This window comes from Sinohyriopsis cumingii, chromosome 5 (genome assembly GCF_028554795.1).
Source record: "Sinohyriopsis cumingii isolate HCF-2022 chromosome 5, ASM2855479v2, whole genome shotgun sequence".
NCBI lineage: Eukaryota > Metazoa > Mollusca > Bivalvia > Unionida > Unionidae > Sinohyriopsis > Sinohyriopsis cumingii.
The window spans coordinates 85,293,365-85,319,832 of NC_142965.1; the positions used below are offsets into that span (position 1 = coordinate 85,293,365).

Sequence of the window (26,468 nt, forward strand, 5' to 3'; positions counted from 1 at the left end):
CGAAGTCGGAGTTTGCTGAGCAGGGAATACATGCTGGGGGTACTTGCACGCTGCAGAATCTCGCTGTGTGGGACACGGTCTTGCCAGCTGATTTTCAGGATGCGTTTAGGCACCGTATATGGAAGGAGTTGAGCCGGCGCTCTTGCCTCGTGCAGGTACTCCAGGTCCCACTTCCATATAGAAGGGTGATGAGAACGCAGGCCTGGTAGACTTTTACCTTGGTGTACTCTGTCAGCGCGTTGTTTTCCTCTTCGTTAGTCGTGCCATGATGGTGCTTGCCTTTCCAAACATTCTGTCCAGCTCCATAGCAAACGAGAGAGTGTTGCTGATGGTTGAACCCAGGTAGGTTAAGTTCTTGACTGTTGACACCGTCGATTTTAATGGAAAGGGCAATGAAGGTATCTTGCACGCTGACATCTCTCTTTTCCAGGCTGATGGTGAGCCCAAACTGCATGCAGGCATCAGAGAAACGGTCTCACAGTCTCTGGAGGGCTTCCTCTATGGGGGTCAGAAGAACCTCGTCATCTGCAAAAATCATCTTCCTGATGAGCACAGCCCTCACTTCAGTCTTCGAGCGCAATCGTGCCAGGTTGAACAGCCTCTCGTCGGACGACCTGGTGTGTAGATATATGCCATCAGTGGACAAGTCGAAGGCGTAGTACAGGAGCAGGGAGAAGAAGATCCCGAAAAGGGTTGGTGCCAGCACGCAGCCCTGCTTCACACCGCTGTTAACTGGGAAGGAGGTTGAGGAGGATCCATCATACATGAATGTTCCCTTCATATCTGCATGGAAAGAGATTATCATGCTATGGAGTTTTGGGGACCAAGGGCTACCCGGCTTCAGGCGGGCGGTAGTCGGTCAGTGGGACACGATGATCCCTCCCACCGTCAAAGCTGATCTGTGGCGCCCCTTCCTTACGCCAATTGGGTTGCACTTATAACCCGTAAACTGTCAGCTTCCGTGTTGTTTCCTCACTCAGTAGCGAGACTGGAGTGACCTCTCCAGGGCGCAAACCTGGGTGTGGAGTATTGAGATCCTGGACTGCCCAGACGTCAGGATCCCCCTCTCGTCCTTGCTGGTGGGATCCAAAGGAATGCTGAGCATGACATTTAGCACCAGTTTGGATGCAGGAGCTGCCGAAACGAAGTTGTAGTCGACACCCAGCCGCCTTGGGGGCTCCACTCCGGATTTTCTGTCTGGGTTTACTCCCGTAGCCTTTCCTTCTCCCGAAGATGTCCACAAGGCAGTGGAACCATCATCCAATTAATGGGACTTGGTGGGTTCTGAATCAGTTTCCTTTTCCTAGACGAACTGCCTGACAATTGTTTTTGACAAGCTGGACTAAGTACACTTGTTTCATGCACAGTCCTGAGCTATATCACAGATTACTGAAAAAATTAAGGTTGGCTATAGGTATAACAGTACCAATTGTACAACCCCAGGTGGACGGAGCTTAAGGTGTAGGAACATTGTCTTCATAAATAAACAAGAATACTAGCTGTGTTTGGTGCATTATGCAAGAGTTGTACTTTCTATTAGGCTTAAGAAAAGTTGAGCATGTTGGCAACATGAGAGATTATGTTAATTTATATCTAACTCTTATTTTGTATTTTTAATGATATTTTTTACAAATGTGGTACACATGGCTGAAAATGTCTGTTGTGAATAGATAACTCTTACCCCTGTCTAGTTCCAGCAGAGTTGTCTTTCTTAAATGCAATAGAGAACCAGGTTTTTGTCTTAGTCAAATTCACAATTTAACATTGTTCTCTATGACAGTGTGTGACATGTATACTGAGGTAGGACAGAAAGTATATTAATTTCACATAACATTAGCATTGAGGTCAACGGAAAACCAATTGGAATCGTGATACCATAATAGTTTTCCAGCAGCACATGTCACAATGTCGAAACGAACTAGGTTCTTTTTTTATTTTAAAATGTCCTATGAAACCCCTCGTTTCTAACAAGGTCATTTTTTGCATATTTGCATAAATGAATATTTAATGACTGACAGGATTTCTCCCATAACCCAAATGTTAGTCGTGATGGAATATGGGATGGTGCTTGCAGGCAAGGCGATGGGTGCCTTTTACCCGTGGACCTAGGTTCGAATTTCCTTAGAGATCGAATGAAAAATTCTATAACGTGCATGATAGTATTAGTTGCATTATATAAGAAACCAAAATAATCAAAGTACAAATATTGAAATACCAAATTTATTTAGTTCTTGCTTTAAAATTTTGAAATTTGTTTAGGAAATCAACAAATTTCGCTTAAATAAAAAATAACTCTACTAAAGCAGATGGATTAAAAATAAATCATCTGAACATTGAAAAATAAATAGTGTACTCCTTGAAAAATTTGAAACACGTTTTAAAAATGAACATAATAACAGAGATAGCGTTTGACTTAAGTGCATTATACATTTAATATAGTAATTTTCACACACATACACACACACCTTTCTTTCTCTCAATCAATCAATCAATCAATCTATCTATCACATGGCTTTAAAGTGTTTGCACAAAGCAATTTGATATACCGATTCCGTTGATATATCAAACTGTGATTCGTCAATGGCTCATTATATACATATATAGGCTAAATGTTGTTTCAGCCTTTGGTTAAGTTTCAACAGCTGATAATCGTTTCTATATTCTCTAAATCAATGAAAAATTTCTACTGAAAAATCATTAGCGACCTAAGAAAATGAATAGAAAGATATTAATCTCTCTCTCTCTCTCTCTCTCTCTCTCGTGCATAAGGGACAACATACGGGGAATCAGTGGAGTGAGAGGCAAAAGGAAAACTGAACATGCAAGTAATCACATGAACCTGGGTCATCGTAATGGTTATGTGTACACGTTCCATATGATATTTATACAGTGTTCAATATACTAATGATACAAAATTGCCTGTCGAGAATATACGGTGCATTTCTTGTTTAGGAGGGGCACACTTACTATAATCTATTTAATGGGTGTTTTGTTGTTGCTGCTTATTTTGATTTTGATCTTTTATTTTATAATTATCTGTGTCCGAAGGCCGCTACGTCCCCCGCCTCCTAGCCTTTTTCTCTCACTGGTTGGTTAGGCTAATCGGTCACTAAAGAACATGGGGGTCGGGCAATAAATAAATATTTTTAAGGTAGGTTTTCCCACCCTAACCACATCTCTCTCTCTCTCTCTCTCTCTCTCTCTCTCTCTCTCTCTCTCTCGACCATCGTAGGAAAATACCGGATAAAATCCGTTGAGAAAAGAGAGTGACGTATTTTCGTTTGCCATTGATGAATGTAAAATGTACAGTCACATGGACCAATCAAAAGGGGAAAGATATAAACAAGGATAGAAACATGTGTATGGTTGGTAGCAATGTTAATTAAAATCGGTGACTTAGATCAACTGTAAATACATTAATATATTTGAATTACCTCTTGTTGGTTCGTCATTTTGCTTAGTTTATATTTCCCATTCTACTGCCTTTATCTAAACCATCTTTCATGTTTACATCACAGGTGTGTCTTATATTTGTTTCATCAATATGAATGAAAAAGGAAATTCAAAAAATAAAATAAAAACTTATTTATTTGCAAAGAGGAATGCGAATAGCCTCAATTGGTAAAGAACTACATTTTGTAGCAGACACACTGAGCAGGGATGTGCAGAGTTTATTCATTGCGTTAATATACAATATTCTGTAGCCAATCTTAGATGCATTGGAAACGGAAGAATGTGCATTTTTGTGTGATATAAATAAAATAAATGTATAGTACTTACGCTGAATCTTCGAATTACCACTCTTTGTATACATTTTTTATTAGGACTCTATGGTTTTAAACGTAATAACAAAGCAGACTAAAACTAAACAACAATACATTTTGTATAATTCAACAAATAATTTATTTCCATACAAAAGAAAGTAAAGATTTAAAGATAACGTACAATTAAATCCTTTATAGTCCTAAACGTTCAAGCTCAAGTCCGAAAGTACAGAATATTCCAAATAGTCCCGTGGTGTTCTAAATGAAGTCCGATCTATTGTGCTTATGTGCTAATAGTCTAGAATCGTGTGATATACTTACCAGTATTGATGTATAACAATGATATAATCCAAAACGTCTTTAATTAACTTCACAGTAGTTCCAACAAAGTTGCAGCATCCAGAAGTTCATAAGCACATTGTAATTCCACTGAATAATTGCAATAAATCCAATAATAAAGCCTCTTGACCAAACACAGCTAAATGACTCCATTAAGACTGATGTTTAAGAAAGTAATAACTAATTCTGAGGTAACGAACCTTTATAAAGAAGACTAAGACGCAGTTTTTAGAACCAGAACGAGGGTTGAATAATCATTTCCAGAATATTCTACTTGTCAACGAGGTCAGGTCCTTTAGCAGATAACCAATCATAAATTAGGTAACATGGTTTGACTAGGGCAATCCCAATAAATTCGGCAAGCCACCACATCCAATCAAAATTAGGTTGTTCAAATTGGAACACTGTTCTTACATGACCGAGACAAGGGGAGAACACAACTTTAATGGACAGATAAATATGCAATTTTCCACAGCCGGTCCGTGTTGGCACAAATACCTTTCACTCAAATACACATGTAAAGGCTTCCCTTCAGTATATAGTCATATTTTCGATGTTAAACGTACAAATTATCCGTTTTAGCTCAATTGCCTCAACCATTTCTGGCCGATGCACCACACTATAGGTGAACCTATTTGGATTAAAAGGCCAAAGTCTGCAGGCTTCAAAACCAGTGACAGCATTATGCAAACTAGCTGATCGGTTATACGCTGAAGATTGTTTATAGCAACTTTAAATGTACTTTTGCGTCTTCCTAGATTGCTTGTCATCCAGTTTCCAGATTCCAAATTGAACGCACTTTGTAGTGCCTTGAAAACTTTGACATCCAAAGGATGGAGCTGATGTGTGCAATTGGGAGGAAAGGTTATCAACACAATCCCTTTCTCGCGTGCAATGAAGACAGTTTCCAACGTTTTATGGCTATGGTGCCCATCAAGAAGAAGGATGTGTGGAGACTAATTCGTACATTTCACAAAACAAGTGAAATGTTCGAGCCATTGCAAGAAAATATGACTGTCTGTCCATCCACTCGGGCTACACAAGCCCAGTGCTCCGGCTGATGCGCCATTTATCATTGATGGATTCCATTCGTTTACGTGGGTAGATAAATGCTGGCGGTGCATAGGTACCGGCCGCATTCATGGCACATCTTACAGTAATAATTATACCACGTTCACCATTTTTAACTTTACCAACTGATTTAACACCTTTTGAATCAACGATGTTTACTGGCTTTGGACAGTACTAATGCCTGTTTCATCCATGTTCCATATTCTGAGACCATCAGCAAGTGTTGCGTCAATATATTCCTTATATACTTAATAAATATTGACTACCTGTGGCTGGTTAAAGCCAAAGGCTCTGCTGGCATTGGTTGCTTCTGGAGCACTATTGGCTAGATTTGGATGCCTTTTCATAAAGCCTTTCAGCCAATCAATACCTGCTGCATTGCTTTGAAATGGATGAATTTTAATATTCAGATGAACTGCTAAATCGTATGCCAAACGCTGTACATCAATAGTGGTAAGTCCAAACAATGCTTTTTCCATGGACTGGATGTAATAAACTAGAAGTAACTCATAATCAGGTTTGAAAACAGTAGTCTTACTTCCCAGTTTTGACACTCCAGGTTACGAAACCTTCAAATTTCTATGTCTACGTAAAGTTTTAGCTGGTGTTCCATAATTCCTGGCAGCAGCTTTCAGTTAAGTTGAAGATTAAATTGCTTCACGAGCCGCTTTTAGAGCTGGTGTCCCATAATTTCGTCGATCAGTTTTTCTTCTGTAAGTTCGCACCATACGCAAATAAGTATAGAATAATTTTAGGCATATAAACGGTTAGTTCAAAAGTGTACATCACTTAAATAGTCATGGGGCAATACGCACCCTTTACTTTGACGAATAATGTTTTTTCCCTTAATAACCAGTTACATAAATTAACAAACTTACTGTGTACACATTGAATGTGTTATAACGTCTCTATATACCGTTCAGTTTTTCTGAGGTGTTCATAACGAAACGGAAGTACTATTATGGGTTGTTAAGTTTCAGAAAAATTGTAATGTTCTCGAAACTGTTAATGCTGGGGAATAGTTGTGGTTTTATGATTTACTTCTGGATCAGTCTGTATGTGTACATAATTTTTTTTTTGCAATGCCATATCTTTCAGACCAACGTTTGGCCCTGGAGTGTAAAGTAGTGTGACCTTTTGTGTGTCATAAGAAGCAACGGAAGTTGGGAACATATTGGCTTAGTGGTTAGCATGCCAGACTTGTGACCATATTGGTGCGAGTTTAAATCCTATCAATACTATCATAGGAGCAGTCCAGGTAAACTACAGGGATGTTTCCTTTGGAAAGCAACCTACTTAAATAATATCGACACTAAATAACCGACATATTTAACATATTAACTGTACCATTGAGCAATAAACCATATGTTATAGAAGTTGATTTAGTTGCCTTTACACATGCACATAATGCCAACGCGATTTTATGTTACGTGTCCGCTATGCATCTTCTATCACGAATCATTCAACAATCAGCATTTATTTCTCAAAAATCTTTGGAAAATGTCTCCTTCAAACATGGCAAGAAACATCCGGGTAAAATATCTTTTTAAGTTTGTACATCTGTTAATTGGTCGCCATTTCACTTGACATGGATAAAGCTATAAATAACTTCTAAAGAAGACACTCAACAACATTTGATCATATTCAGCAGCAAGCACCCTGGCATCGACAACGTTCAGGTTTATATAGGTGACCTCAATTTGTATCACAATATGACCACAGTTGTTACAAGCAGAAAAATTCCAAATGAAATATATTAGAAACTTCTCAACACAATTTTACTTGACACGCATCCAGACATGAATGGTTTTCAGATTTATACAAATAATACCAAACCATGTTTAAAAATGGCTGCCGTTATTAAAACAAGAAACACCTTTAAATGACTTCTTAGGAACTGCTCAACCAAAATTTACAAAACAAGACAGAAAACAACCTGACATAATGTGCTACAGTTTTGTACAGACAGTACTTATGTGCAGTCAAATATTGTCACCATTATAAATTGAGCATTAAAGTGACAGCATTTGACCAAATTGTACATCCTAGCTTTCACATATGTACATATGATGCCTATCTGCCATTAAATACGGCCGATGTCACTGTAAATAGAACATTTAAATATGGAACAGAATAAAACCAGACTTTATAGAAAGCCTCATGACATAAAGAGCCTGCAAATATATCTAATTTACTATCAAATATCTGAAAATGGAAAACCCTTAGAATGGCTTCTCGAAAAAACTAATCAACAGAAGGGAGGGTTCTAGATAAATAAAATATGAAGCCCTACATTTCCTGAAAATAGTTTGATCTAACTCGGGTGAAAATGAATGAGTCTGTAGGCTATCTGTAGGTAGTCAAGGTGACAAGTCAATGGCAGTTGCCATGAAACATAGGAAATGTAAACCGAGTTTCTTCTCTCCCTTTCTAAAACTGGCCCCTAAAGTGAGGAGCACGTTGTGTCCCAAAAGTTGACTGAAGTCGTAACTGTTATTGCTGGTGGACAGTTTTCAGCCTCTTATCTCTTGGCTGATAATCATCTCTCCGTTGAGGATGTGATTGACTAAGCTTTAACACATGCACTGAAGGTATGGTCAGTTCAAAGGGTAGTTCCTGTGCTGTGCGTCTCCTCACTTCTTCTATTCAACCGCCAAAACGTAACAGAGACCGAAATAGTGTCACACAGAGTACCAAGGAATGAGGCAGTTTGAGTTATGATGAGCAAAGATACAGAGAGCGTTAGTCATAGAATGGTGCGTAACCCTGTTAATTACACTGGAGATCGTAGCTGTAGATTCCGGTACATAATCGCTTGCTGCTTTTTCAAAAGCCAAAAATGGTCAATGATGCTTGGTCTAATACTATATATACTGACACAATGTTATGCATGAAAATGCATGAAAGTCATTCTTGTGGATCGTGTTGAATAGTGAGCTAGTCATATTCACCATGGCAGCGTGCCCACATAATGATGAAACCTCAGTGGTAAATGTGTATAAATCTTTATATACTAGTATGATGAAAATTTCGCTGCTTATTGACTTTCCAAGAAGAATGCGTAAGCGTTGCTTGGATCATAGTTCTAATCTGCGAGACGGTCTGATATTTTTATCTTTGCAGACTACGACAGGCGACAAACAGCAACATCATACTGATAGTGTCGGCAATCTGACCTTACTTAGTTAGCAAGAATGACCAGGGCATGAAGGAGACGAACAAAAAGCTTCAGAACACGTTAGAGAAAACTCTTATCATAAACATACACCTGATATGTTTCTACAGTGAAATACCAACTTTCTTGCCAATGTAATCCCAAATTATAACCTTTGCTAGATAAATCCATCGCTCCCGAGAGGTGAATTATTTCGTATTTGACGGATGTTATCTTCACCTGACATCATCGTTATGCATATTTAACTCTTCATCTTGTTTGCAGATTTTTCATTAGGATTTTGTCTGAACTGATTTAGCTTAAGCAATATCGAACTATAACTCGTTCCTGGCAATGTCTGCATCAGCTTTGATTAAGTTTCTGATTAAGGTTTTTCTATGTGACCATAAGTTCCAAATCATGGGATAAATGTCATACCTGGATTATAGAATCTAGAAGAGCTGCCTACATATCTTTGCATTCCTACCTTCCAGGCAATGTCAAGGTGATTTGAAAATCTTAATTCTCCTTTGAAATTCTCCGATTACATTAATTTTCAGAACAGACTCTGCTACATCTAAGATCCATCAATTGCTTAATGCAACTTTTCTTCTCAAATATTCGGTATAGACAAAGGGAAGAAACTCTTTCCAACCCTTCCATCCTCCTCCTCTCACCACCACTAGGTTTTGGTTCTTTAACCAGTATTTAGCGTTTGCTGGATAGGCCATAGGGCATACATCGTATTTCAAACCTAATGTTTGTTGTTTTTTGTTAACTTGTTCTTCAACATGATATCATTGGTGTCCATTATTGCTTGTTTTTCATGAATAATAACGATACTGATTTGCTTATTCATTAACAAGCATTGATTATTTGGGCTTGTGAAGACTTTCAGTGTACATCCTGATCAGAAAAAACACGGTCCACGGTTCTTCGATGAGGACTAAGGACAAGAGATACATGCAGCAAATTCAGAGATATTGAATGTATTATGTTAAATTTTCTTCCGAAGACGTTGTTACAGGTCAGTGTGGTGTGGGACACTTTGATGGGTCCCTCCAACATGAAAGTGATGCGTCCAATGCCCACATTGACCACTGTATTGAGTCAGTTGCATATGGAAGATAAAAGAACTGAGCTGACTGACCGACTGATAGTCGAGCTGAACAGACAGCATTTTATATTAGCAAGGCAAACGTTGTCATTTGCCTGGTCGCTGATGCAACTTTTGGCTCAAGTTTTTATATCTTATCATTTGGGATGAGATCAAACTGTACATAGGGATGATGGCACAGCCTCATCCATGACCCAAGGATGGTTTATTTTGATGTTGACGGAATGCCCAATGAGTATAACCCCCACAATTAATGTGGGGATGATTTTGATGTCTTGCCGTATGCTGATCCAATAACTGAGCATATCGAATGCAATGTTAAAGTTATGCTGATTTCAGAGTGTCGAAACCCATCAACTACAAGCTAGGCCTATAACGTCAAAGCTTTAATTGACCGGGAAGATAAGTAGGCATCTTTCTGTCTTCTTCCAAAGTCAGTAAAGGTTATATAATCTTTGACTGCCAAATTCATTAATATGAAACATGGGGCAACTCTAAGACTTTATTTTCAAAAAGCTATCTGCATACATCATTTTCTCTCATCGTCGATTAGCACTGAGCTGTCGTCCTTGCAAGAAAACAGTGTTGTGGCAGTCAGTATGACCAACTGTCCATTTTATAAGGTGAACAAAAATGCCTGGCATGCCGCCACAAAGTTAGTGCAAAACGTTAGAAATTCTGGTGTCTGATCAGCGCAGCCCTGCCACGGTCATAGAACAACTTTGCTAGAATATCTGGTTGTTTTACTTAGTAAGAAAAATTCTTTTGCTTTCTTTTCTCTTGTCCATATATTGTTGTCACAATTTACAAGACCATCAATTGTGCTGGCCTGACACTAGGAGTATGGTTTGCTCTCATACAGGGCGTAATCCTTATTCCCTTGAGGGTGACCATGGTAGAGGTATACATATCAGCATTGACTCCTCCTATTACCCATTCTCCTAACGTTAATGTGATCGTGGAATGTATTCAAAGGACAAATACATTTTTGTGTGTAAATTATGTTTCTCCTAGAATACTTATCTGTCATATTTGAACTGGTTACTCTGGTCTTTAATATTAATGTATTGTGACATCTCTCTTCATTATATGTAGTGTCTAAGTCATCTGAACATCTTGGTAAAGTTTTACCATTAAAGTTTGACAACATTGTCATTGGTCTAAAACCCAGTAATGGATAGCTGTTGTACTTGGGTTTGGACTCATGAAGCTTTACCCGTTTACATCAATCCACCCATACTCATCCTTCTTATGCTAATGCAAGGTCATGGTAATTTGAAAATCTTGGTTAAGTTTATGAGAAACATTTTTATACAATGGTACATGGCAGTGAGTACTATGTTATGATGTACATCCATTGGTATGCAAATATCTCTGTCCTATTTCAATTCAGCTCGGGTTAATTGACTTTTTATCTCCTGCCATTTATTGGCATTGTTACTTTGAATTTTGTAAAACTAGCTATAAATCGGGTCCTAATTACTCGACTGAACTGCTGACAGAAACAGTCCAAATTAATGTATTTCATTTCTATAGCCCGATCGTTATACATTACATCTTTTCAAAGCTGTGCACAGAATAGCCCGACATATCGCGAGCAATGAAAAGACAGGAGGAGGGGCGAGGAATGTTAATTGTAATTAACAATAAAGAGATATAAAAATGGTTTCAGACATTTATATTTTTGAAATATGAAACATGTATTTGCATTTTTAAATCAAAACACATCACTAATCAAAATTACATCTCATGACAAGGTATAGGTGTCAAATTATGATGTGCAAAAGTATACTTCTAAACAGTAACTATGATTTCTTTTTTAATGCATGCAAGTAAAACATCAGCTACTGCTATACGAAACTGAAATACAAATATACATATTATCTCTACTGAAGTATAATGTTTTCAACATATGGACAACGCACAAGGCACGTGTAAAATATGTCCAGTTTTGGAAAACAATACTCCGTCCAGCTTTACTGTTGCTATGTCGGACCATACAATCTGGCACAGCATTTAAGCAAGGGGTTCGTGCTGATTTGGTGGTTTCCATACTTCTCCCATAACTTGATAAGGCGACCCTGAACTTTTGCTGTCTGTTTCTTTTGATGTCTTATCTTCCCCTCTTGCAACAGACGAACTACAGATCCAACTTCTCTGGCTTCCTTATAAAATAAAGTTATGAGGAGATAGAAAGGCAAATTTCCCTTTCTTGCTCTCCTGTTCATACGATTATGCCACCCTTCCACATCATTATTGGTTCGGATGCTTCTGCCATAAACTGACCAGGAGTCAACAGTCCATATGTCATTGTGAATCCAGGTGTCTTCCACATATCGACTGCAAATTCACTGCCTCTGGATCAACTCTTCGTTGTAATTCTGCAAATGACGGTGGTATGTCGTCTGCTGGTAATAGGGGGAGCGCGAAAACCTTTCGCAGAAGTTTGTACATACTGTCGTGTTCCTGATAGACCCGCTAGAATTGGAAACGAAAATACAATTATTTTTTAATTAAAAAAAGGAATTGGGATGAACAGATTTATACATTTTCGTAAATAATTTAGATTTTGACTTCTCAAGATATTGAATTTCCCAAAAAATTGTTGAGTTATAAGTGATTTTCAGCATTTCGAAAATTGTTTTGAACTAGCTATCCAAAGTTTAAAGACATCGTAACTAGACTAATGAATATTAACATCGCAGCTCAATGGAGTGGACTGAAATGTGTTTACCTGTAATCCCAATTCCTAAACCTTTCTCCAAAGGGCCTGTCCAAAATGAAATGCGCAACCATGTATTTGCGGGGTTTCAAAAGTTGCTCTGATCCCTTGCCAAAGACCCTTTTCGAAGTCAACAACAAATGACTGGACTTTCGTTTCAGGCAATAGGTCCTTGATTGACTGAAAAACCTGAAAATGGAAGAGAAAAAGTAAAACTATTAATGGATATACTGATTATTCAGTATCGTTTAGTGTCTTTTATTTGCTCGTACAATAATTAATTTGATTACTGAATTTCTAAATCACTTTTTGATCTGGACGTGTATATTTAGGATAAATAAATTGAAAATATATTTTCTGTGATAAAATACTGTTCATTATTTTACACATTATGATATTAAAGTAATTATCATAATCTTCTCTCATCCTCAGTACACACACACACCTTTTTGTAATGTCTCTTCTTCTTTCCTGACATGATGCAAAAACACAGCGGTATCTGTTTTAAGTCATCACTAGATTTCACAAATCCATGTATAGATAGCAGTTGATAAAATGGCTTCTTAACCAATTTGAATGTGCCATCAATATACCAGGTTTTGGCCATTCCGAGAAGCTCCAGCTGTTTGTTAGTAGCAAAGATCAGGTGACGCTTCCTGCCAACAACGACATCAAATCGAAAGAACGGTTCACTGATGGTCGAGTTAAGAAATCCGTCGTCGAGCTGGAATATATATATATATATATATATATATATATATAGAGAGAGAGAGAGAGAGAGAGAGAGAGAGAGAGAGTTATAACGATACAAGAAACAGAACGGGAAGAGCTATCACTGGCTTCTTCAAGAGAATGTTTGATAATACTTCGCAGAATTTTATAAATATAAATAAATAACACGTAGAGTAGGAATTAATATATATATATATATATATATATATATATATATATATATACAATGCAACCACATATTATATACAGAAAAAAACATTCACTTACAGTAAACGTAAGATCTCTGGGATCTTCTGGTCTGGTTGCGGACCTGACCATTCTAACTAGGTTCGTCTCCGCTACCCTGGATGCCTCAGGTTGTAATGGTTCTGCATGAACGTCTATAACCTCATTAACCAGTGCATGGGCTGTTTCAAACAAATTCTCTTGCCCTAATGCCTTGGCCTAAACGAAAACAAAACCTTATATAGTATATGTACGGATCAATGTATTAATGTGTGTTGTGTTTGTATGTATGTATTAATGTATGTTGTGTTTGTATGTATGTATTCATGTATGTATGTATGTATGTATGTATGTATGTAAGGACGGATCATTGTATGGATGGATGGATGGATAACGAAATGTCGTTCATTATTGGCAGCGGCGTATAATTTATCAAAAATGCTTATTTAATATAGCAGAAGCTTGGAAGACGATCTTTACTGTATATAATAAAGCGATATTTCTGGAATTAGCATACATTAATTATAAGTATATTGATTACAATTTAACCATTATATACTGTTGATAATATATTGATAGAATATACGAATATACCCAGTATTTAGACAGATTAATCATGTTCATGCCAAATACCTCGGTTTTGATTTTGACGGCTGTTAAAAACCCAGGAGTGGCAGTATGGTTATGGCTCTGATGACTTGGCAGAAAGTCTGATTCTGTCTGTCGCACGGTTGTTAGGCATTGCGTAGTCTTCCCACGCACGCTACAACGCCATTCGATGGTTCCATTCTTCAGCTCACGCTTAACAAAACTATATCCAGCACTAGATATTAATTTCCTTTTTCCTCGAGTGGATCATATGGCTAATACCTCAAATGTTATACGATCCTCCGAATCCACTGGCACTTCTCCATAAACAGTTTCATTCCTAACTGATCTAAAGAAAGGAGAAAAATCGTGATTATCAAAAAACGATTATTTTACATGAACAAAAAATATGCATCAGTAAAATAACATGTTTACAAGATACTTAACAAGATTCAGTAAAAGATGATCAATATTTGATTAGAAGATACACTCTATCACGATTTATAACATCAATATTACTGGAATAAATTGTTGCGATTTTCTGTGCTTTTTTGTCCGCTTCGATTTTTAACTTACGCTTCTTCTTCTTCTGGTGTCAAAGATCTGTGTGGGCGCTCAACGTCAAATGAAGACATATCGGCTGCAAGTGTTGATGCAGCATCATTGTTGCCCATAAACTCGTTCACTTGTTGAATTCTATCCAGCCTGTAATTAGAAATATGTCTGAACTTGTCAGAAAATGTTGAAAATATACAAGCAAATATAGAGAAAACCAAGTTTAACTATACCGAATATGGTATTTGAACATAAAGACGTATGCAAGCACCCGTACGATTCTAATAAATAAAATAACATTCACCTTGTCGAAATATCCTCTTTATTGATAAAAATCGACGTCGAATTTCTCGTGCTCTCCATCTGCTCCCGTGCTGTACCGGCATACATTTCAAATCTGTCAGATGTATTTGGTATGCCGCTTAAGTCCATTTCGATATCGTAGCCATCTGCCTGTAAACAGTATTAATATTAAAAAATTATAATAGTACACATAAGAACGCTTACTAGAATGGAACGAAGTGTAGCCCAAGAAAAACAACGAAATATTTGATACAAGAAAAATTATTTTTACTAATCTTCCAGCATTTGTGACAGGGAGAATGTAGGCAGCGATCCACGTTTTGTTCGCAATTTGTATTTAACCGTAGCTTAAGTACATCGAATGCGAATGGGAACCAGCTACTGTAACATGTCTTTATTCTTAAAATATTTTGTTTGCAATGAAATCTTACCTCAGGTTTAGAACTGCACAGGTCACACACAAACTGAAAAGATATCTTTTTACGTCTAAGGAGACCATACTTGTAGCTTGATAAACCTGTAAATAGAAACCATTTCTTAGTATCATTTAGTTAATTCTATCTACGTCTTATGATAACATTTATTTTGAAAGACATTTGATATACTGAAACAAGAACAATAACATGCGAGAAAGGGTCACTAGATACATAAAATTATATAAAAAATGTATTTATTTTGTTATGCCCAATCAATTACGGAATGATCGTAATATGATGTAGAAATAAATAAATAAATAAACTTACCAGTATTTCCACATGTTCTGTGTTGCCATAGGCCGCAACTATCGCAATCTATGGCTTGCTGACGACGGGTAACTGGTTTTCTGCAGTAAATGCACGAAGACATTGTTCGATCTATTGATTTACGTGATATTAAAACAACTAGTACCAAGAAAAAGAAAGACTGCAATTTATAGAGCCACTGATAAATTTCAATGCAAACACGTGCACGAGCTTATATACCAAACTATCTGTCGGACAATGCACTTGATATACTAAGATCAAACGTTGTTTATTTTTTGTTATTAGTGAACGCCATACCATATGTGCTAAATAGTAATTTCCTTTTCATAAAAGCTTACACGACTTACTCAAAACTCTGGCTGCAGCTTAATTACCTTGATATCACATTTAGTAGATTATTTAAATATGAAGATCAAAGAAGTTACCTGGATGTAATTAAGTCATATTAACACTTGCTGGGAGCAATAGTGAACGCCAGAACATTTGTTTTCTTTATGGCACCAGATACATACGCCCCTACTTATAAAAAAAATAAAGTTGTTTTATATGTGTATGTTTTCCCCAAAGGTATGAGATTTGTTTGCTTTATAAAAGATTTCTGAACAAAAAAATTCAAAATTTTGTCGGGGTATTTATGTATTTCCCTAGTGTATATAATATATAGGGTTGTTAATCCTAGTCCGGTTTTTATTTTAAATTTAGTTTAGAATTTGGGTGAATAAATAGTGTATTATATTTAAACGACAAATAAACCATATTGTTTTGTATGATTGATGATGTGTGTCGTTTCTCGCATTACCATTATACTGAGACAGGCTGTACTCGAGTGAGGGTTCATACTTTATTTAATGTGGGGCGAAACGTCCAAGGGCCGAAACGTCCATGGGGCGAAACGTCCATGTACCATGTGGGGCGAAATGTCCATTGAAGCGGGGCGAAATGTCTTGGGCCGAAACGTCCATGGGGCGAAACATCCAGGTACCAAAGAAAACACCTGTTGATTTTGGGGTGAAAAGGTCAAGGTCACAATACCTCTAAGAAGAAATATGGTTTCTGCCTGACATCTTGAAATCTGTATCATATACCTAGGCCAAAATTGCTTTTGAGACGAGGAACACAACTATTCATATGGGATCAAAATGTCAATGTCACATGAACTGAAACAATACAAAATGATTTAAATAAACTGCTTAAATTAGATATCACATGCTTTGACTAATTTGTTTTGTAGATGGCTTGCATTTGAGACAAGGAAGATCGCTGTTTGAGAAAACAAGTTAAAAGTAGTAGGACAAATGCCAAAGACACTGAGAATACATAAAGAAAAGTGACTTCAGCACGGTAACTAAGGTTAATGTCTGATTCCTTGACATTATTTTGAAGATGGCTTGCATTTTCATGTGGAGAGTATCTATTGATTTTAGAGCCAAAAGGTCAAGCATGTAAGAAATGAAAGAGGATTTTCAGTAAATGAATTGCAATATTATTATTTACCACGTGACAGGTGTACAGTGTACCATTTATGGTACTCTAGTTCTGTATGGTCATAGGTCCATAACCATGTTATGGAATCGACTGTAGAATCATTAAGTAAAGCCCATTTCATATTGATGAATCACCTGCTTCCAGCTGTGTTGGTAATTTGAATGTGAAATCATATCTAGAAGAAATGCCATTGCATATTGATGAAGACCCACTTTCCATTTGTCCCGTATGCAAGGTTGAGGACATTTGGAAGTGACATCATACTTAGAAGCAGTGCAATTTAAGAAATAATTTCCATCTGTACCTTATGCAAGGTTGAGGTCATTTGGAAGTGGCATCATACTTAGAAGGAATGCCATTTCATATTGATGAACACCTGCTCTCTGTCTGATCCACATGTAAGTTTCATGTCATTTAAAAGTGACATTATAACTGGAAGCAATACCTTTTCATACTGATAAACACCTAGTTTCCAGCTGATCTCATGCAATATTAAGGTCATTTGAAAATGAAATCATACTTAGAAGCAATGCCAATTCATATTTATGAAGACCTAGTTTCCATCTGACCCTCGTGCAGGGTTCTGGTCATTTTAAGTGAAATCATATCTAGCAGTGATGCCATTTCATATTAATGAAGCCCTAGTTTCCAGCTGATCCTTATGCAAGGTTCAGAGTATTTGAATCTATAATTATGTCAAGAAGTAATGCCTTTTTATGTTAATGAAACCTGCTCTCCAGGTGATTCTCATGCAATGTTCAAGTAATTTGACGGTGAAATCGTATCTTTATAAGGCACTGGATAAACTGAATTCACTGGAATTTTCTTGCAGTTCTGAAAGCATAAAATATGTCTCCATCATGGCTATATATACTTTTTAGCATACATTCTGTCATATAATCAAACTTTAAAAAGGAAAATAAACAAATAGAACTAAATGATGTGAATCCATTTATTTTCATGTGTATCAGTTTTCATTGTTGTAAAAAAATGACATTTTTGCCAGTAATTTAGGAAGGGTTCATGTTCTTTCTCCTAAATGAAAGTTGATTTTAGATCTTTAAATTCATATTTTATAACAACCATTCAGTCAATAAATATTGGTATCTGACAAATAAAATTGATTCAAAGTAATTCTGTTAAAAAATAGTATAAAAAATGTGTGATTGATAGTTTATACATCTAAATAATGGTTCCTTTTTTTCAGTGGTGCCAAAATAATACCTTTTTTGCAAATGGCCGATACATTTGCAAATATATTTCCAAGTTTTCTTTGTGACAATCTGATCATGTAGGAGGAGATGACATGATTGACAAAGGAGGGACTTAGAAACTGACAGACATATTGGAGATAGGGATTTCACAATATTCTTGATGCTTTGGTTGGGATTCATGGGATAAGACACACAATCAGTGAAGATGGCACACACCGTTGAACATTTTACTCAGGCATTCATGCTGAGTTTGAAATTCTACTTAATTAACATTAAGGAAATATACCCATTTCAGGGGGCGACTTATTTACCATTGCTCTCAAACTATGATACACTATTTTTGATTGTTTTGATTTTGGTATTTGAATGTAGAGATTTTAACCCAACTTAAAATTCAGGCTGAGAGTCCCTGTTGAAGTAAAATCATTATTTCCAATATTTCAGACTTAATGTTAAATTGTATTATTAATATCCATTGATTGATGTATCTTCCTAGAGTTTAGATGTGGAATTATTGGCCCTAAAATCCTCTCCATTTCATTTCCGCAGTGGGAATTTGCAATGGTTGTGGTTAAGAGTTATTTTCAGTAACATTATCAAATTAAACTGTGTTAAAGCCAGCTGCTATCATAGTGTTCTGGAATAAAACCAATGGCTGTGACACCATATACCTCGAAATGCCTGCATCTGCAGCCTCCATCTGATTCCCTGAAAGTTTTATTAAGTACAGTCATTGGTTGGAAAGCTGTACGAGGCAAGAACCTACCAATGAAATTTGGTGTTAAGCAGAAAATATTAAATCAAAAGAATAGAAGTGTTATGTTTATCTCAAGAAATCGTTGTTATATGCTACACGTTCATCACATCTTAAAATGGCAAACACATTTTTCAGTTGATCCATTTTATAAAGTACCATAAGTGTTCATTTAATTTTTGGAAGTGAAATTTCAGTTTTAAGTAAAATTAGCAAGGTTGACAGTTTTGTAGGGAGATATTTGCCAATCATATATTTAACTTGATATGTTTTCTGAATGAAACAGAGGTAGTATTGCTCATTATTGAAGGTTTTGTCACAATCAGTAGACAGTTTGTCTGTTGTATTTTTGTGTTTCTTTCATTGTAAAATTGACTGGTTGGTTCTGTCAAATTAACTGATAGATTCATACTTAATAATTCATTCAAGTACTGTTGGCTTCATTCCATAATATGCTTAATAAATATTGGACTGATTACTTTATTCCTAATCTTCAGTTTAATGTGAACAGAGTGGTTTCTTTAAAGTCAATAAAAGATACTGACACTGTTTGATTCAAGTATTTTCAAATTTCCACTCATTGTTTGTAGATAATCAATTAAGAAAGAAAAAATTACCCATCACTCCGATTAAGAAAATATTGCCAGCCACTCTGATTTTAAACACTGGAAAAGCAGTTAATTGTTCACACACTTTATCAATGATAATCCACTTCAGCATAATCTTATTGTCTTTCATTCCATCCTAAGTGCTGAAATCACTGTTGAAGCTGTGGAAGCTACTGGTAAAAATGTTTACATTTTAATGACAGCCTTTTTAAAATTTTGTAGCTGACAAAAATGGTTCTTTTAGGAATTGCCATTTAACTTTCAGAATATTGTTGTTGTTGTTGTGGTGTTTAACGCCATTTTTCAGCACACGATAGGCTATTCATGGCGGCCAGTATTAATGGTGGAGGAAGAACCCGGGAATACCCCAAGAAGAACCACCGACCCACGAGAAGCTACTGGCAAGCTTTCTCACATACTCACATTGGCCGAATCCTGGACTCGAACCCACACTGACAGAGGTGAGATGGCAGTGATCCATAATGGAGAGCGCTTTAGACAACTCGGGGTCCCATTTCTAGAGTATAAACAACAGGATGTTTGATGTAGGCTGTCAATATCAGTTAAGAATGAATTCATTCCATCATTTCTCTCTGTTTCTAAAAATGGAGAAAAGTTTATTCATTTTGTTAAATGTTCCTGTTTTACATTTATTACAGATGGCAGAATTAAATTTTGTTATAGTTATGAATGTTTAAGCATATTTCAGTCCACCAGTACACTGATCAAGAAGACTTTGGCAAAGGCTTTTTTGTAAAGATGAAATTGTAACAAAATACTTGATTGTTTTATTGCTTGATGTGATTGCTATACTGTATGACTGGGTGATTGCTATATTGCATATTGCATGACTTGGTTATTGTTATACTGAATGACTGGGTGATTATTTTATTGCTAAGTGCACTATCCAGTTTTAAAAAAGGTTTAATTTGAATGCAAAAATGTGCATGCACATATGGCATGGTATTTAATTTGAACATTTATATATTTTTTAAATTGCAAATTATATGTAGATTTTGAATTCACAAGAATGAACACCGCTTTTGATAATACACAATAATAGTACATATTATCATTTTAATGAACTTCATCAAAGCACATTTAGCAACACCATCTTTCAGTCCTTGGAAAAGTTGTGAATCCTTTAATAAGAAATTAGACATAATTTTCGTTCTGTAATTTCAAGGCTGCATTTTAGAATCACAAATATTACTTAGTTTTTATACTGGCCATGTGATATTTGTTTTGCTCTTAATTTGATTGAATACAAATTTCTGAATCAGTCTGTATTTGTCCATTTATTGATTTTTGTCAAGTATGTAAATTAGCCTGTTAACAAATTTTAATTACAGTTGTCCTCTTGATTGCTTTGTCTTGTTTTCAGAAAATAAATTCACAGGATAGAGATCTGTGTGCATTAAGAGAAAATATTAAAGCTGCACATCAGATATAATTAAATTACGAGATGATTTCGAATCATATGAAGTTATCTAACAAACTAGCCAAATAATTTTTTGCAGAATCTGATAAAACAAAATATGGTTCTAATCATCTTATATGCATTCAGTGAAACCATTGGAACAGGAATACACTGTTTGTGTTTTGGACCACTCCATGGAAATAAACTTTATAAATGTAACACTTTTTAATAAACAACAGACAGACCCTTGAGGCTTGTCAATCCAGCACAATTGGGCAAATGGGTTATATATCAAATGATAATCACTTGCTAATAATTCAGCCTTGTTGTGAGAGCAATATGATTTACTCAAAATGTTGCAGATTTAGTACTGAAGAATCTTTCAAAACATTTATCCTGATCAATATGATTCTGTTCTTTCCTATCGAAGATAAGAAAAGTACAAACTCATTAATATTAAGACCTCTTGGACCAAAAGAAAAATCTTAGTATAAATTTTTTTTAAAAAATTGGCAGGAGATAATAAATACAAGGGACATGATTTGACATACTATATATACTCATGCATAAGTCAGATTCAGCTCCAAACTGCATACTGTGCCAGCAGATATGGGTCTATGTTTTTCCAAGTTGGATTCAACTTGTAGTCATGTGTATACTGTAATTAAATTAGTGTGTATGTATGCTGTTTGTTAGGATAAATAACAAACAACATAGACCATGATTTCCCAATGTATTATGTAATGGAAGACCCGAGTTGATATTGTTTTCAGTCAAATCCAATTTGTAGGTGAGTACTGAGTAACAAAATATGTAGGTGAGTATTGAGTAACAAAATATGTGTGTATGTATGTGTGTGTGTGTGTGTGTGTGCGTGATACATGTTTTTACCTTCCACTATTGAAAATTAACTATGCTAATTATATATGATGAATTTTATTCTCTAATGTTTACAATATTTATATTTAAGCATTAATGGATTGAATAAATTAGAGGAGAAGTCAGATTTTACTGGGATTCTGGCAGGAGAATCAGGATAATTGTTTGATCATTCTTAATACAGAGCATGTAAATTTAACCTTTTCCCCACCTTTTTATACAAAATATTGTGCCCTATTCTGAAACATGGCTGCATATCCTACAAATTGTTTTGCACCTAACCTTATTCCTTCAGCACCAACCTCAGTAAATATTGACCATTTTCTAAATACATGTATAATTAAACCTATCTTTGTAGGTTTGTTGCAGTGGGAGCAACATGTGCAACTGCTGTGGCCTGTGTCATATTGTTAGCAAACATGATAAAAGACAATCCAAACTACCCCACTATAGAACATAGCAATCCTGACTTCCTGTCATTCTTCACTGTATTTGGTGTCATCTGCTTTGGGTTTGGTGGCCATCCTGCCTTCCCAACATTTCAAACCGACATGAGGAATCTGAAACACTTTGGAAGGGCAGTTCTTCTTGGCTATCTTAGTAAGAATCTTGATTGTCAGCTATCAGTGTCAAAAGACTTTAGTTATACAGCATCATTTTTATTAGCTATCAGTCTCAAAAGACTTTAGTTATACAGTATCATTTTTATTAGCTATAAGTCTCAAAGGACTTTAGTTATACAGCATCATTTTTATTAGCTATCAGTCTCAAAAGACTTTAGTTATACAGCATCATTTTTATTAGCTATAAGTCTCAAAGGACTTTAGTTATATTGCTTTGTTTTTATTAACTATAAGTCTCAAAGGACTTTAGTTATACATCATCATTTTTATTAGCTATAAGTCTCAAAGGACTTTAGTTATACAGCATCATTTTATTAACTATAAGTCTCAAAGGACTTTAGTTATACAGCATCATTTTATTAACTATAAGTCTCAAAGGACTTTAGTTATACAGCATCATTTTTATTAGCTATAAGTCTCAAAGGACTTTAGTTATACAGCATCATTTTTATTAGCTATAAGTCTCAAAGGACTTTAGTTATACAGCATCATTTTATTAGCTATAAGTCTCAAAGGACTTTAGTTATACAGCATCATTTTTATTAGCTATAAGTCTCAAAGGACTTTAGTTATATTGCTTTATTTTTATTAGCTATCAGTCTCAAAGGACTTTAGTTATATTGCTTTATTTTTATTAGCTAAAAGTCTCAAAAGGACTTGAGTTATACAGCATCAATTTATTAGCTATAAGTCTCAAAGGACTAGTTATACAGCATCATTTTTATTAGCTACGAGTCTCAAAGGACTTTAGTTATACAGCATCATTTTATTAGCTATAAGTCTCAAAGGACTTTAGTTATACAGCATCATTTTTATTAGCTATAAGTCTCAAAGGACTTTAGTTATATTGCTTTATTTTTATTAGCTAAAAGTCTCAAAAGGACTTTAGTTATACAGCATTATTTTATTAGCTTTAAGTCTCAAAGGACTTTAGTTATACAGCATCATTTTATTAGCTATAAGTCTCAAAGGACTTTAGTTATACAGCATCATTTTATTAGCTACGAGTCTCAAAGGACTTTAGTTATACAGCATCATTTTTATTAGCTATAAGTCTCAAAGGACTTTAGTTATATTGCTTTATTTTTATTAGCTAAAAGTCTCAAAAGGATTTTAGTTATACAGCATCATTTTATTAGCCATAAGTCTCAAAGGACTTTAGTTATACAGCATCATTTTTATTAGCTATAAGTCTCAAAGGACTTTAGTTATACAGCATCATTTTATTAGCTATAAGTCTCAAAGGACTTTAGTTATACAGCATCATTTTTATTAGCTATCAGTCTCAAAGGACTTCAGTTATATTGCTTTACTTTTATTAGCTAAGAATGAAACTTAGACCAGTGTGCAAAGTTTGATTTATAGGCATGACATTTAACTCAAAATGAAGATAAAATAGAAAAAAATAATTAAAATGCAGTATGATAAACATATTTATTTGATATTTGAGGTTATCTTTAAATAATATATTTTCTTTAACATTTAAGTTTTAAAGTTTGTTTCAACCCCATAAATAAACATTAGTTTAGCAGTATATATTTTGAAACTTTGTTGTGCAAATTTATTAAGAGAAATGAATAATTTTCAGACATATTTTTCAAGTCTACCTGAAATTGTTAGTACATTTTGTGATAGCAAGCATCTAGTTTAACAAATGATAACTTGTAAGTAATTTATACATTGTATGCGTCCTTCCAAATATGGCATAATTTCATTTATCAGATCTGCCCAAGGCACACACATTGAGTTTGGCTATTTTAATGATAGCCCTTTTTGTATCATAGATAGAGACAAGAATGAGAGATCAGTTCAGTTATTTGTGGTTTCGGTACATTAACTTTTACTGTTAATATGACCAACCATGGAATAATGTGGTAGCATTATCTTTCTTCCTCGCATTTAAACGATGGTGATCACTTTTCATGGAGCAAAGATATCTAAAAGAAAACCTAAAACAACAAATCTTCCACAATAATGCAGTCAAATGTTTGTGCTTGCCTTGTTATAGTGAATTTGCTGTAGTTGGTCTTTTCCATTCTAGTTGTATTGGCCATGTACTTGCCTGTCTCCTTGGCGGGTTACTTTGTGTATGGCCAATTGGTGCAGGACAGTGTACTAAATGTGGTCTCAAGTGGGTATCTGAAATACATCGTGCAGATTTTGATTACCGTCCATCTGCTGCTTGGGTTTATCATCGTCATCAACCCATTCTGTCAGGAAGTGGAGCATTTGGTCAAGATACCTGAAAGTAAGTATTGTTATATCTCTGATATTATTTCACTGACTGGGCTTTCCTTACAAGAATGTCTTTATTATGCTTGTTATATTGTCTCAAAAATAATTGAAATTTATCCAGTAGAGAAGTGGAAAAGCACCATATTTAAACATTTAATCAAAAGTATCCTTAACTATGCTTCCAAATTTCTGTTGGCACTCATATTCCAGGCTCTGAGAAACCTAAATCACAGAAAGTTCAAGCAGCTAAATGTGAACAATTTTCCACAAACAACATTATTTTTAAAGCAATCAGTAAAATGAATGGCAGTTAGTTAAACAGTATGAATTAACATCCTTCAGTTTCTAAAGCACCAGTTTCAAATCTGTCTAGTAACTTGTTAGTGGTTTTTGCTTAAATAGGTGTTCACTTTTCTGAATAATCTATTAGTATTTCATCATTATCTGTGCATGATTTCTTTGTTTTTACAGCATTCACGTACAAGAGAATAATCTCAAGAACTTCAGTGGTAATATGTGTACTATTCGTGGCAGAAACAGTCCCACATTTTGGTGCTATTTTGTCTCTGGTTGGTGGATCCACAACAACGCTTCTTGCTTATGTCTGTCCATCTCTATTCTATTTAAAACTGTGCAAGATGAAACCCACAGAACCTGGGGAAAATTGGAAACCCATGTAAGACATTCAGTCAGATTCAATGAAAGTAAACTTAAATGTACAAATTCTGGAAATGAAATTTACAGTGCAACACTTTGTCTGTTCCTGTCTCAAGGTAACAGGCATCAATTAAGCATTTAAACAGACACTGATATTACATAACTCACACGGAGCCACACAAGAGTCTGGTTAAATGAGACAATATCACCATGTTAGGACTGTAATATTGACTAAAGCAGCATTGAATAGCTCATAAAATTAAAATGGAAATATGAAGCTACGGTCTTTATTATTCAGGTTTATTATATTGTGATGTAAAACATTTGCCAGCAAGGCATTTGTTAATTAGATTATGTTATCTTGACAAGATTTTTCTGCCAGCTAAACAAACTGAAAATATGTTTAGATAATCGTTTCCCAAAGTTTGATAAAAAATTTCGGTACTTGAATTACATGTGCAATGTGACAGTATCATCTTTATTTTTTAGAAACTATTAAAGTATATGATTACCACATTATTTATAATTTTGTGAAGTTACATAAATTTAAATATTAAGAGTTGGTTTATTTATAATTTTATTTTCAGAGAAGTTCTATTTCATGTGAATGTACTGAATTATGAAATCATCCTTCTTGGCATCTGTGCAGATGCAGCATCAACAGTTTCTGCCATTAATTCTTTGGTATCTAGCAGTTTTTCCAAGCCTTGCTATATTGATGTCAACGGAGCTGAATAACAAGAAAAAGAAAACTAGCAGAATTGTGTAGTCATTAAATTATTCTGATTCAGAGAGAGTGTGTGTGTGTGTGTGTGTGTGTGTGTGTGTGTGTATGTATGCATGGGTATGTGAGAAAGCTTGCCAGTAGCTTCTCGTGGGTTGGTGGTTCTTTCCTGGGTTTTCCTGGGTTCTTCCTCCACCATTAATACTGGCCGCCATGTATAGCCTATCGTGTGCTGAAAAATGGCGTTAAACCCCACAACAACAACAACAGCATGCATGCATGTATGTGTTTATGTATGTATATATGTATGTATGTTAAAGTTAATTGCTATTTCATTGTTTATAATTGGTAATATTGCTCCAGTTAGCTAATATTTCTTTTTTTGTAACTACAGACTGGTTTTAAATAAAATTTGAGTCTCTGTCTTTGTGTCTCTGTTTTTATCTGTGTCTATGTCTGTGTCTGTGTCTATGTCTGTTTCTATGCCTATGTCTGTATCTCTGTCTATGTCTGTGTCTATGTCTGTATTGATGTCTGTGTCTGTGCCTATGTCTGT

At 35.4% G+C, this 26,468-nt stretch overlaps 1 protein-coding gene and 1 pseudogene across 2 annotated transcripts; one reads left to right on the plus strand and one right to left on the minus strand.

Moving 5' to 3' along the window:
• Positions 1-11,430: 11,430 nt before the first annotated feature.
• On the minus strand, positions 11,431-12,900 carry LOC149799663 (uncharacterized; annotated as a pseudogene). The gene is made up of 3 exons (XR_016421093.1): positions 12,613-12,900; positions 12,180-12,356; positions 11,431-11,923 (listed from the first exon to the last, which is right to left on the minus strand). The product of XR_016421093.1 is annotated as an uncharacterized LOC149799663 (transcript).
• Positions 12,901-16,696: 3,796 nt separating this feature from the next.
• Positions 16,697-26,176, plus strand: LOC149799664 (uncharacterized). Its single transcript, XM_089958248.1, has 5 exons — positions 16,697-16,755; positions 22,032-22,273; positions 24,338-24,544; positions 25,003-25,207; positions 25,776-26,176. Exons 1-5 carry the CDS (start codon positions 16,697-16,699, stop codon positions 25,924-25,926), a joined length of 864 nt encoding a protein of 287 aa, XP_089814374.1. The 3' UTR covers positions 25,927-26,176.
• Positions 26,177-26,468: the final 292 nt, after the last annotated feature.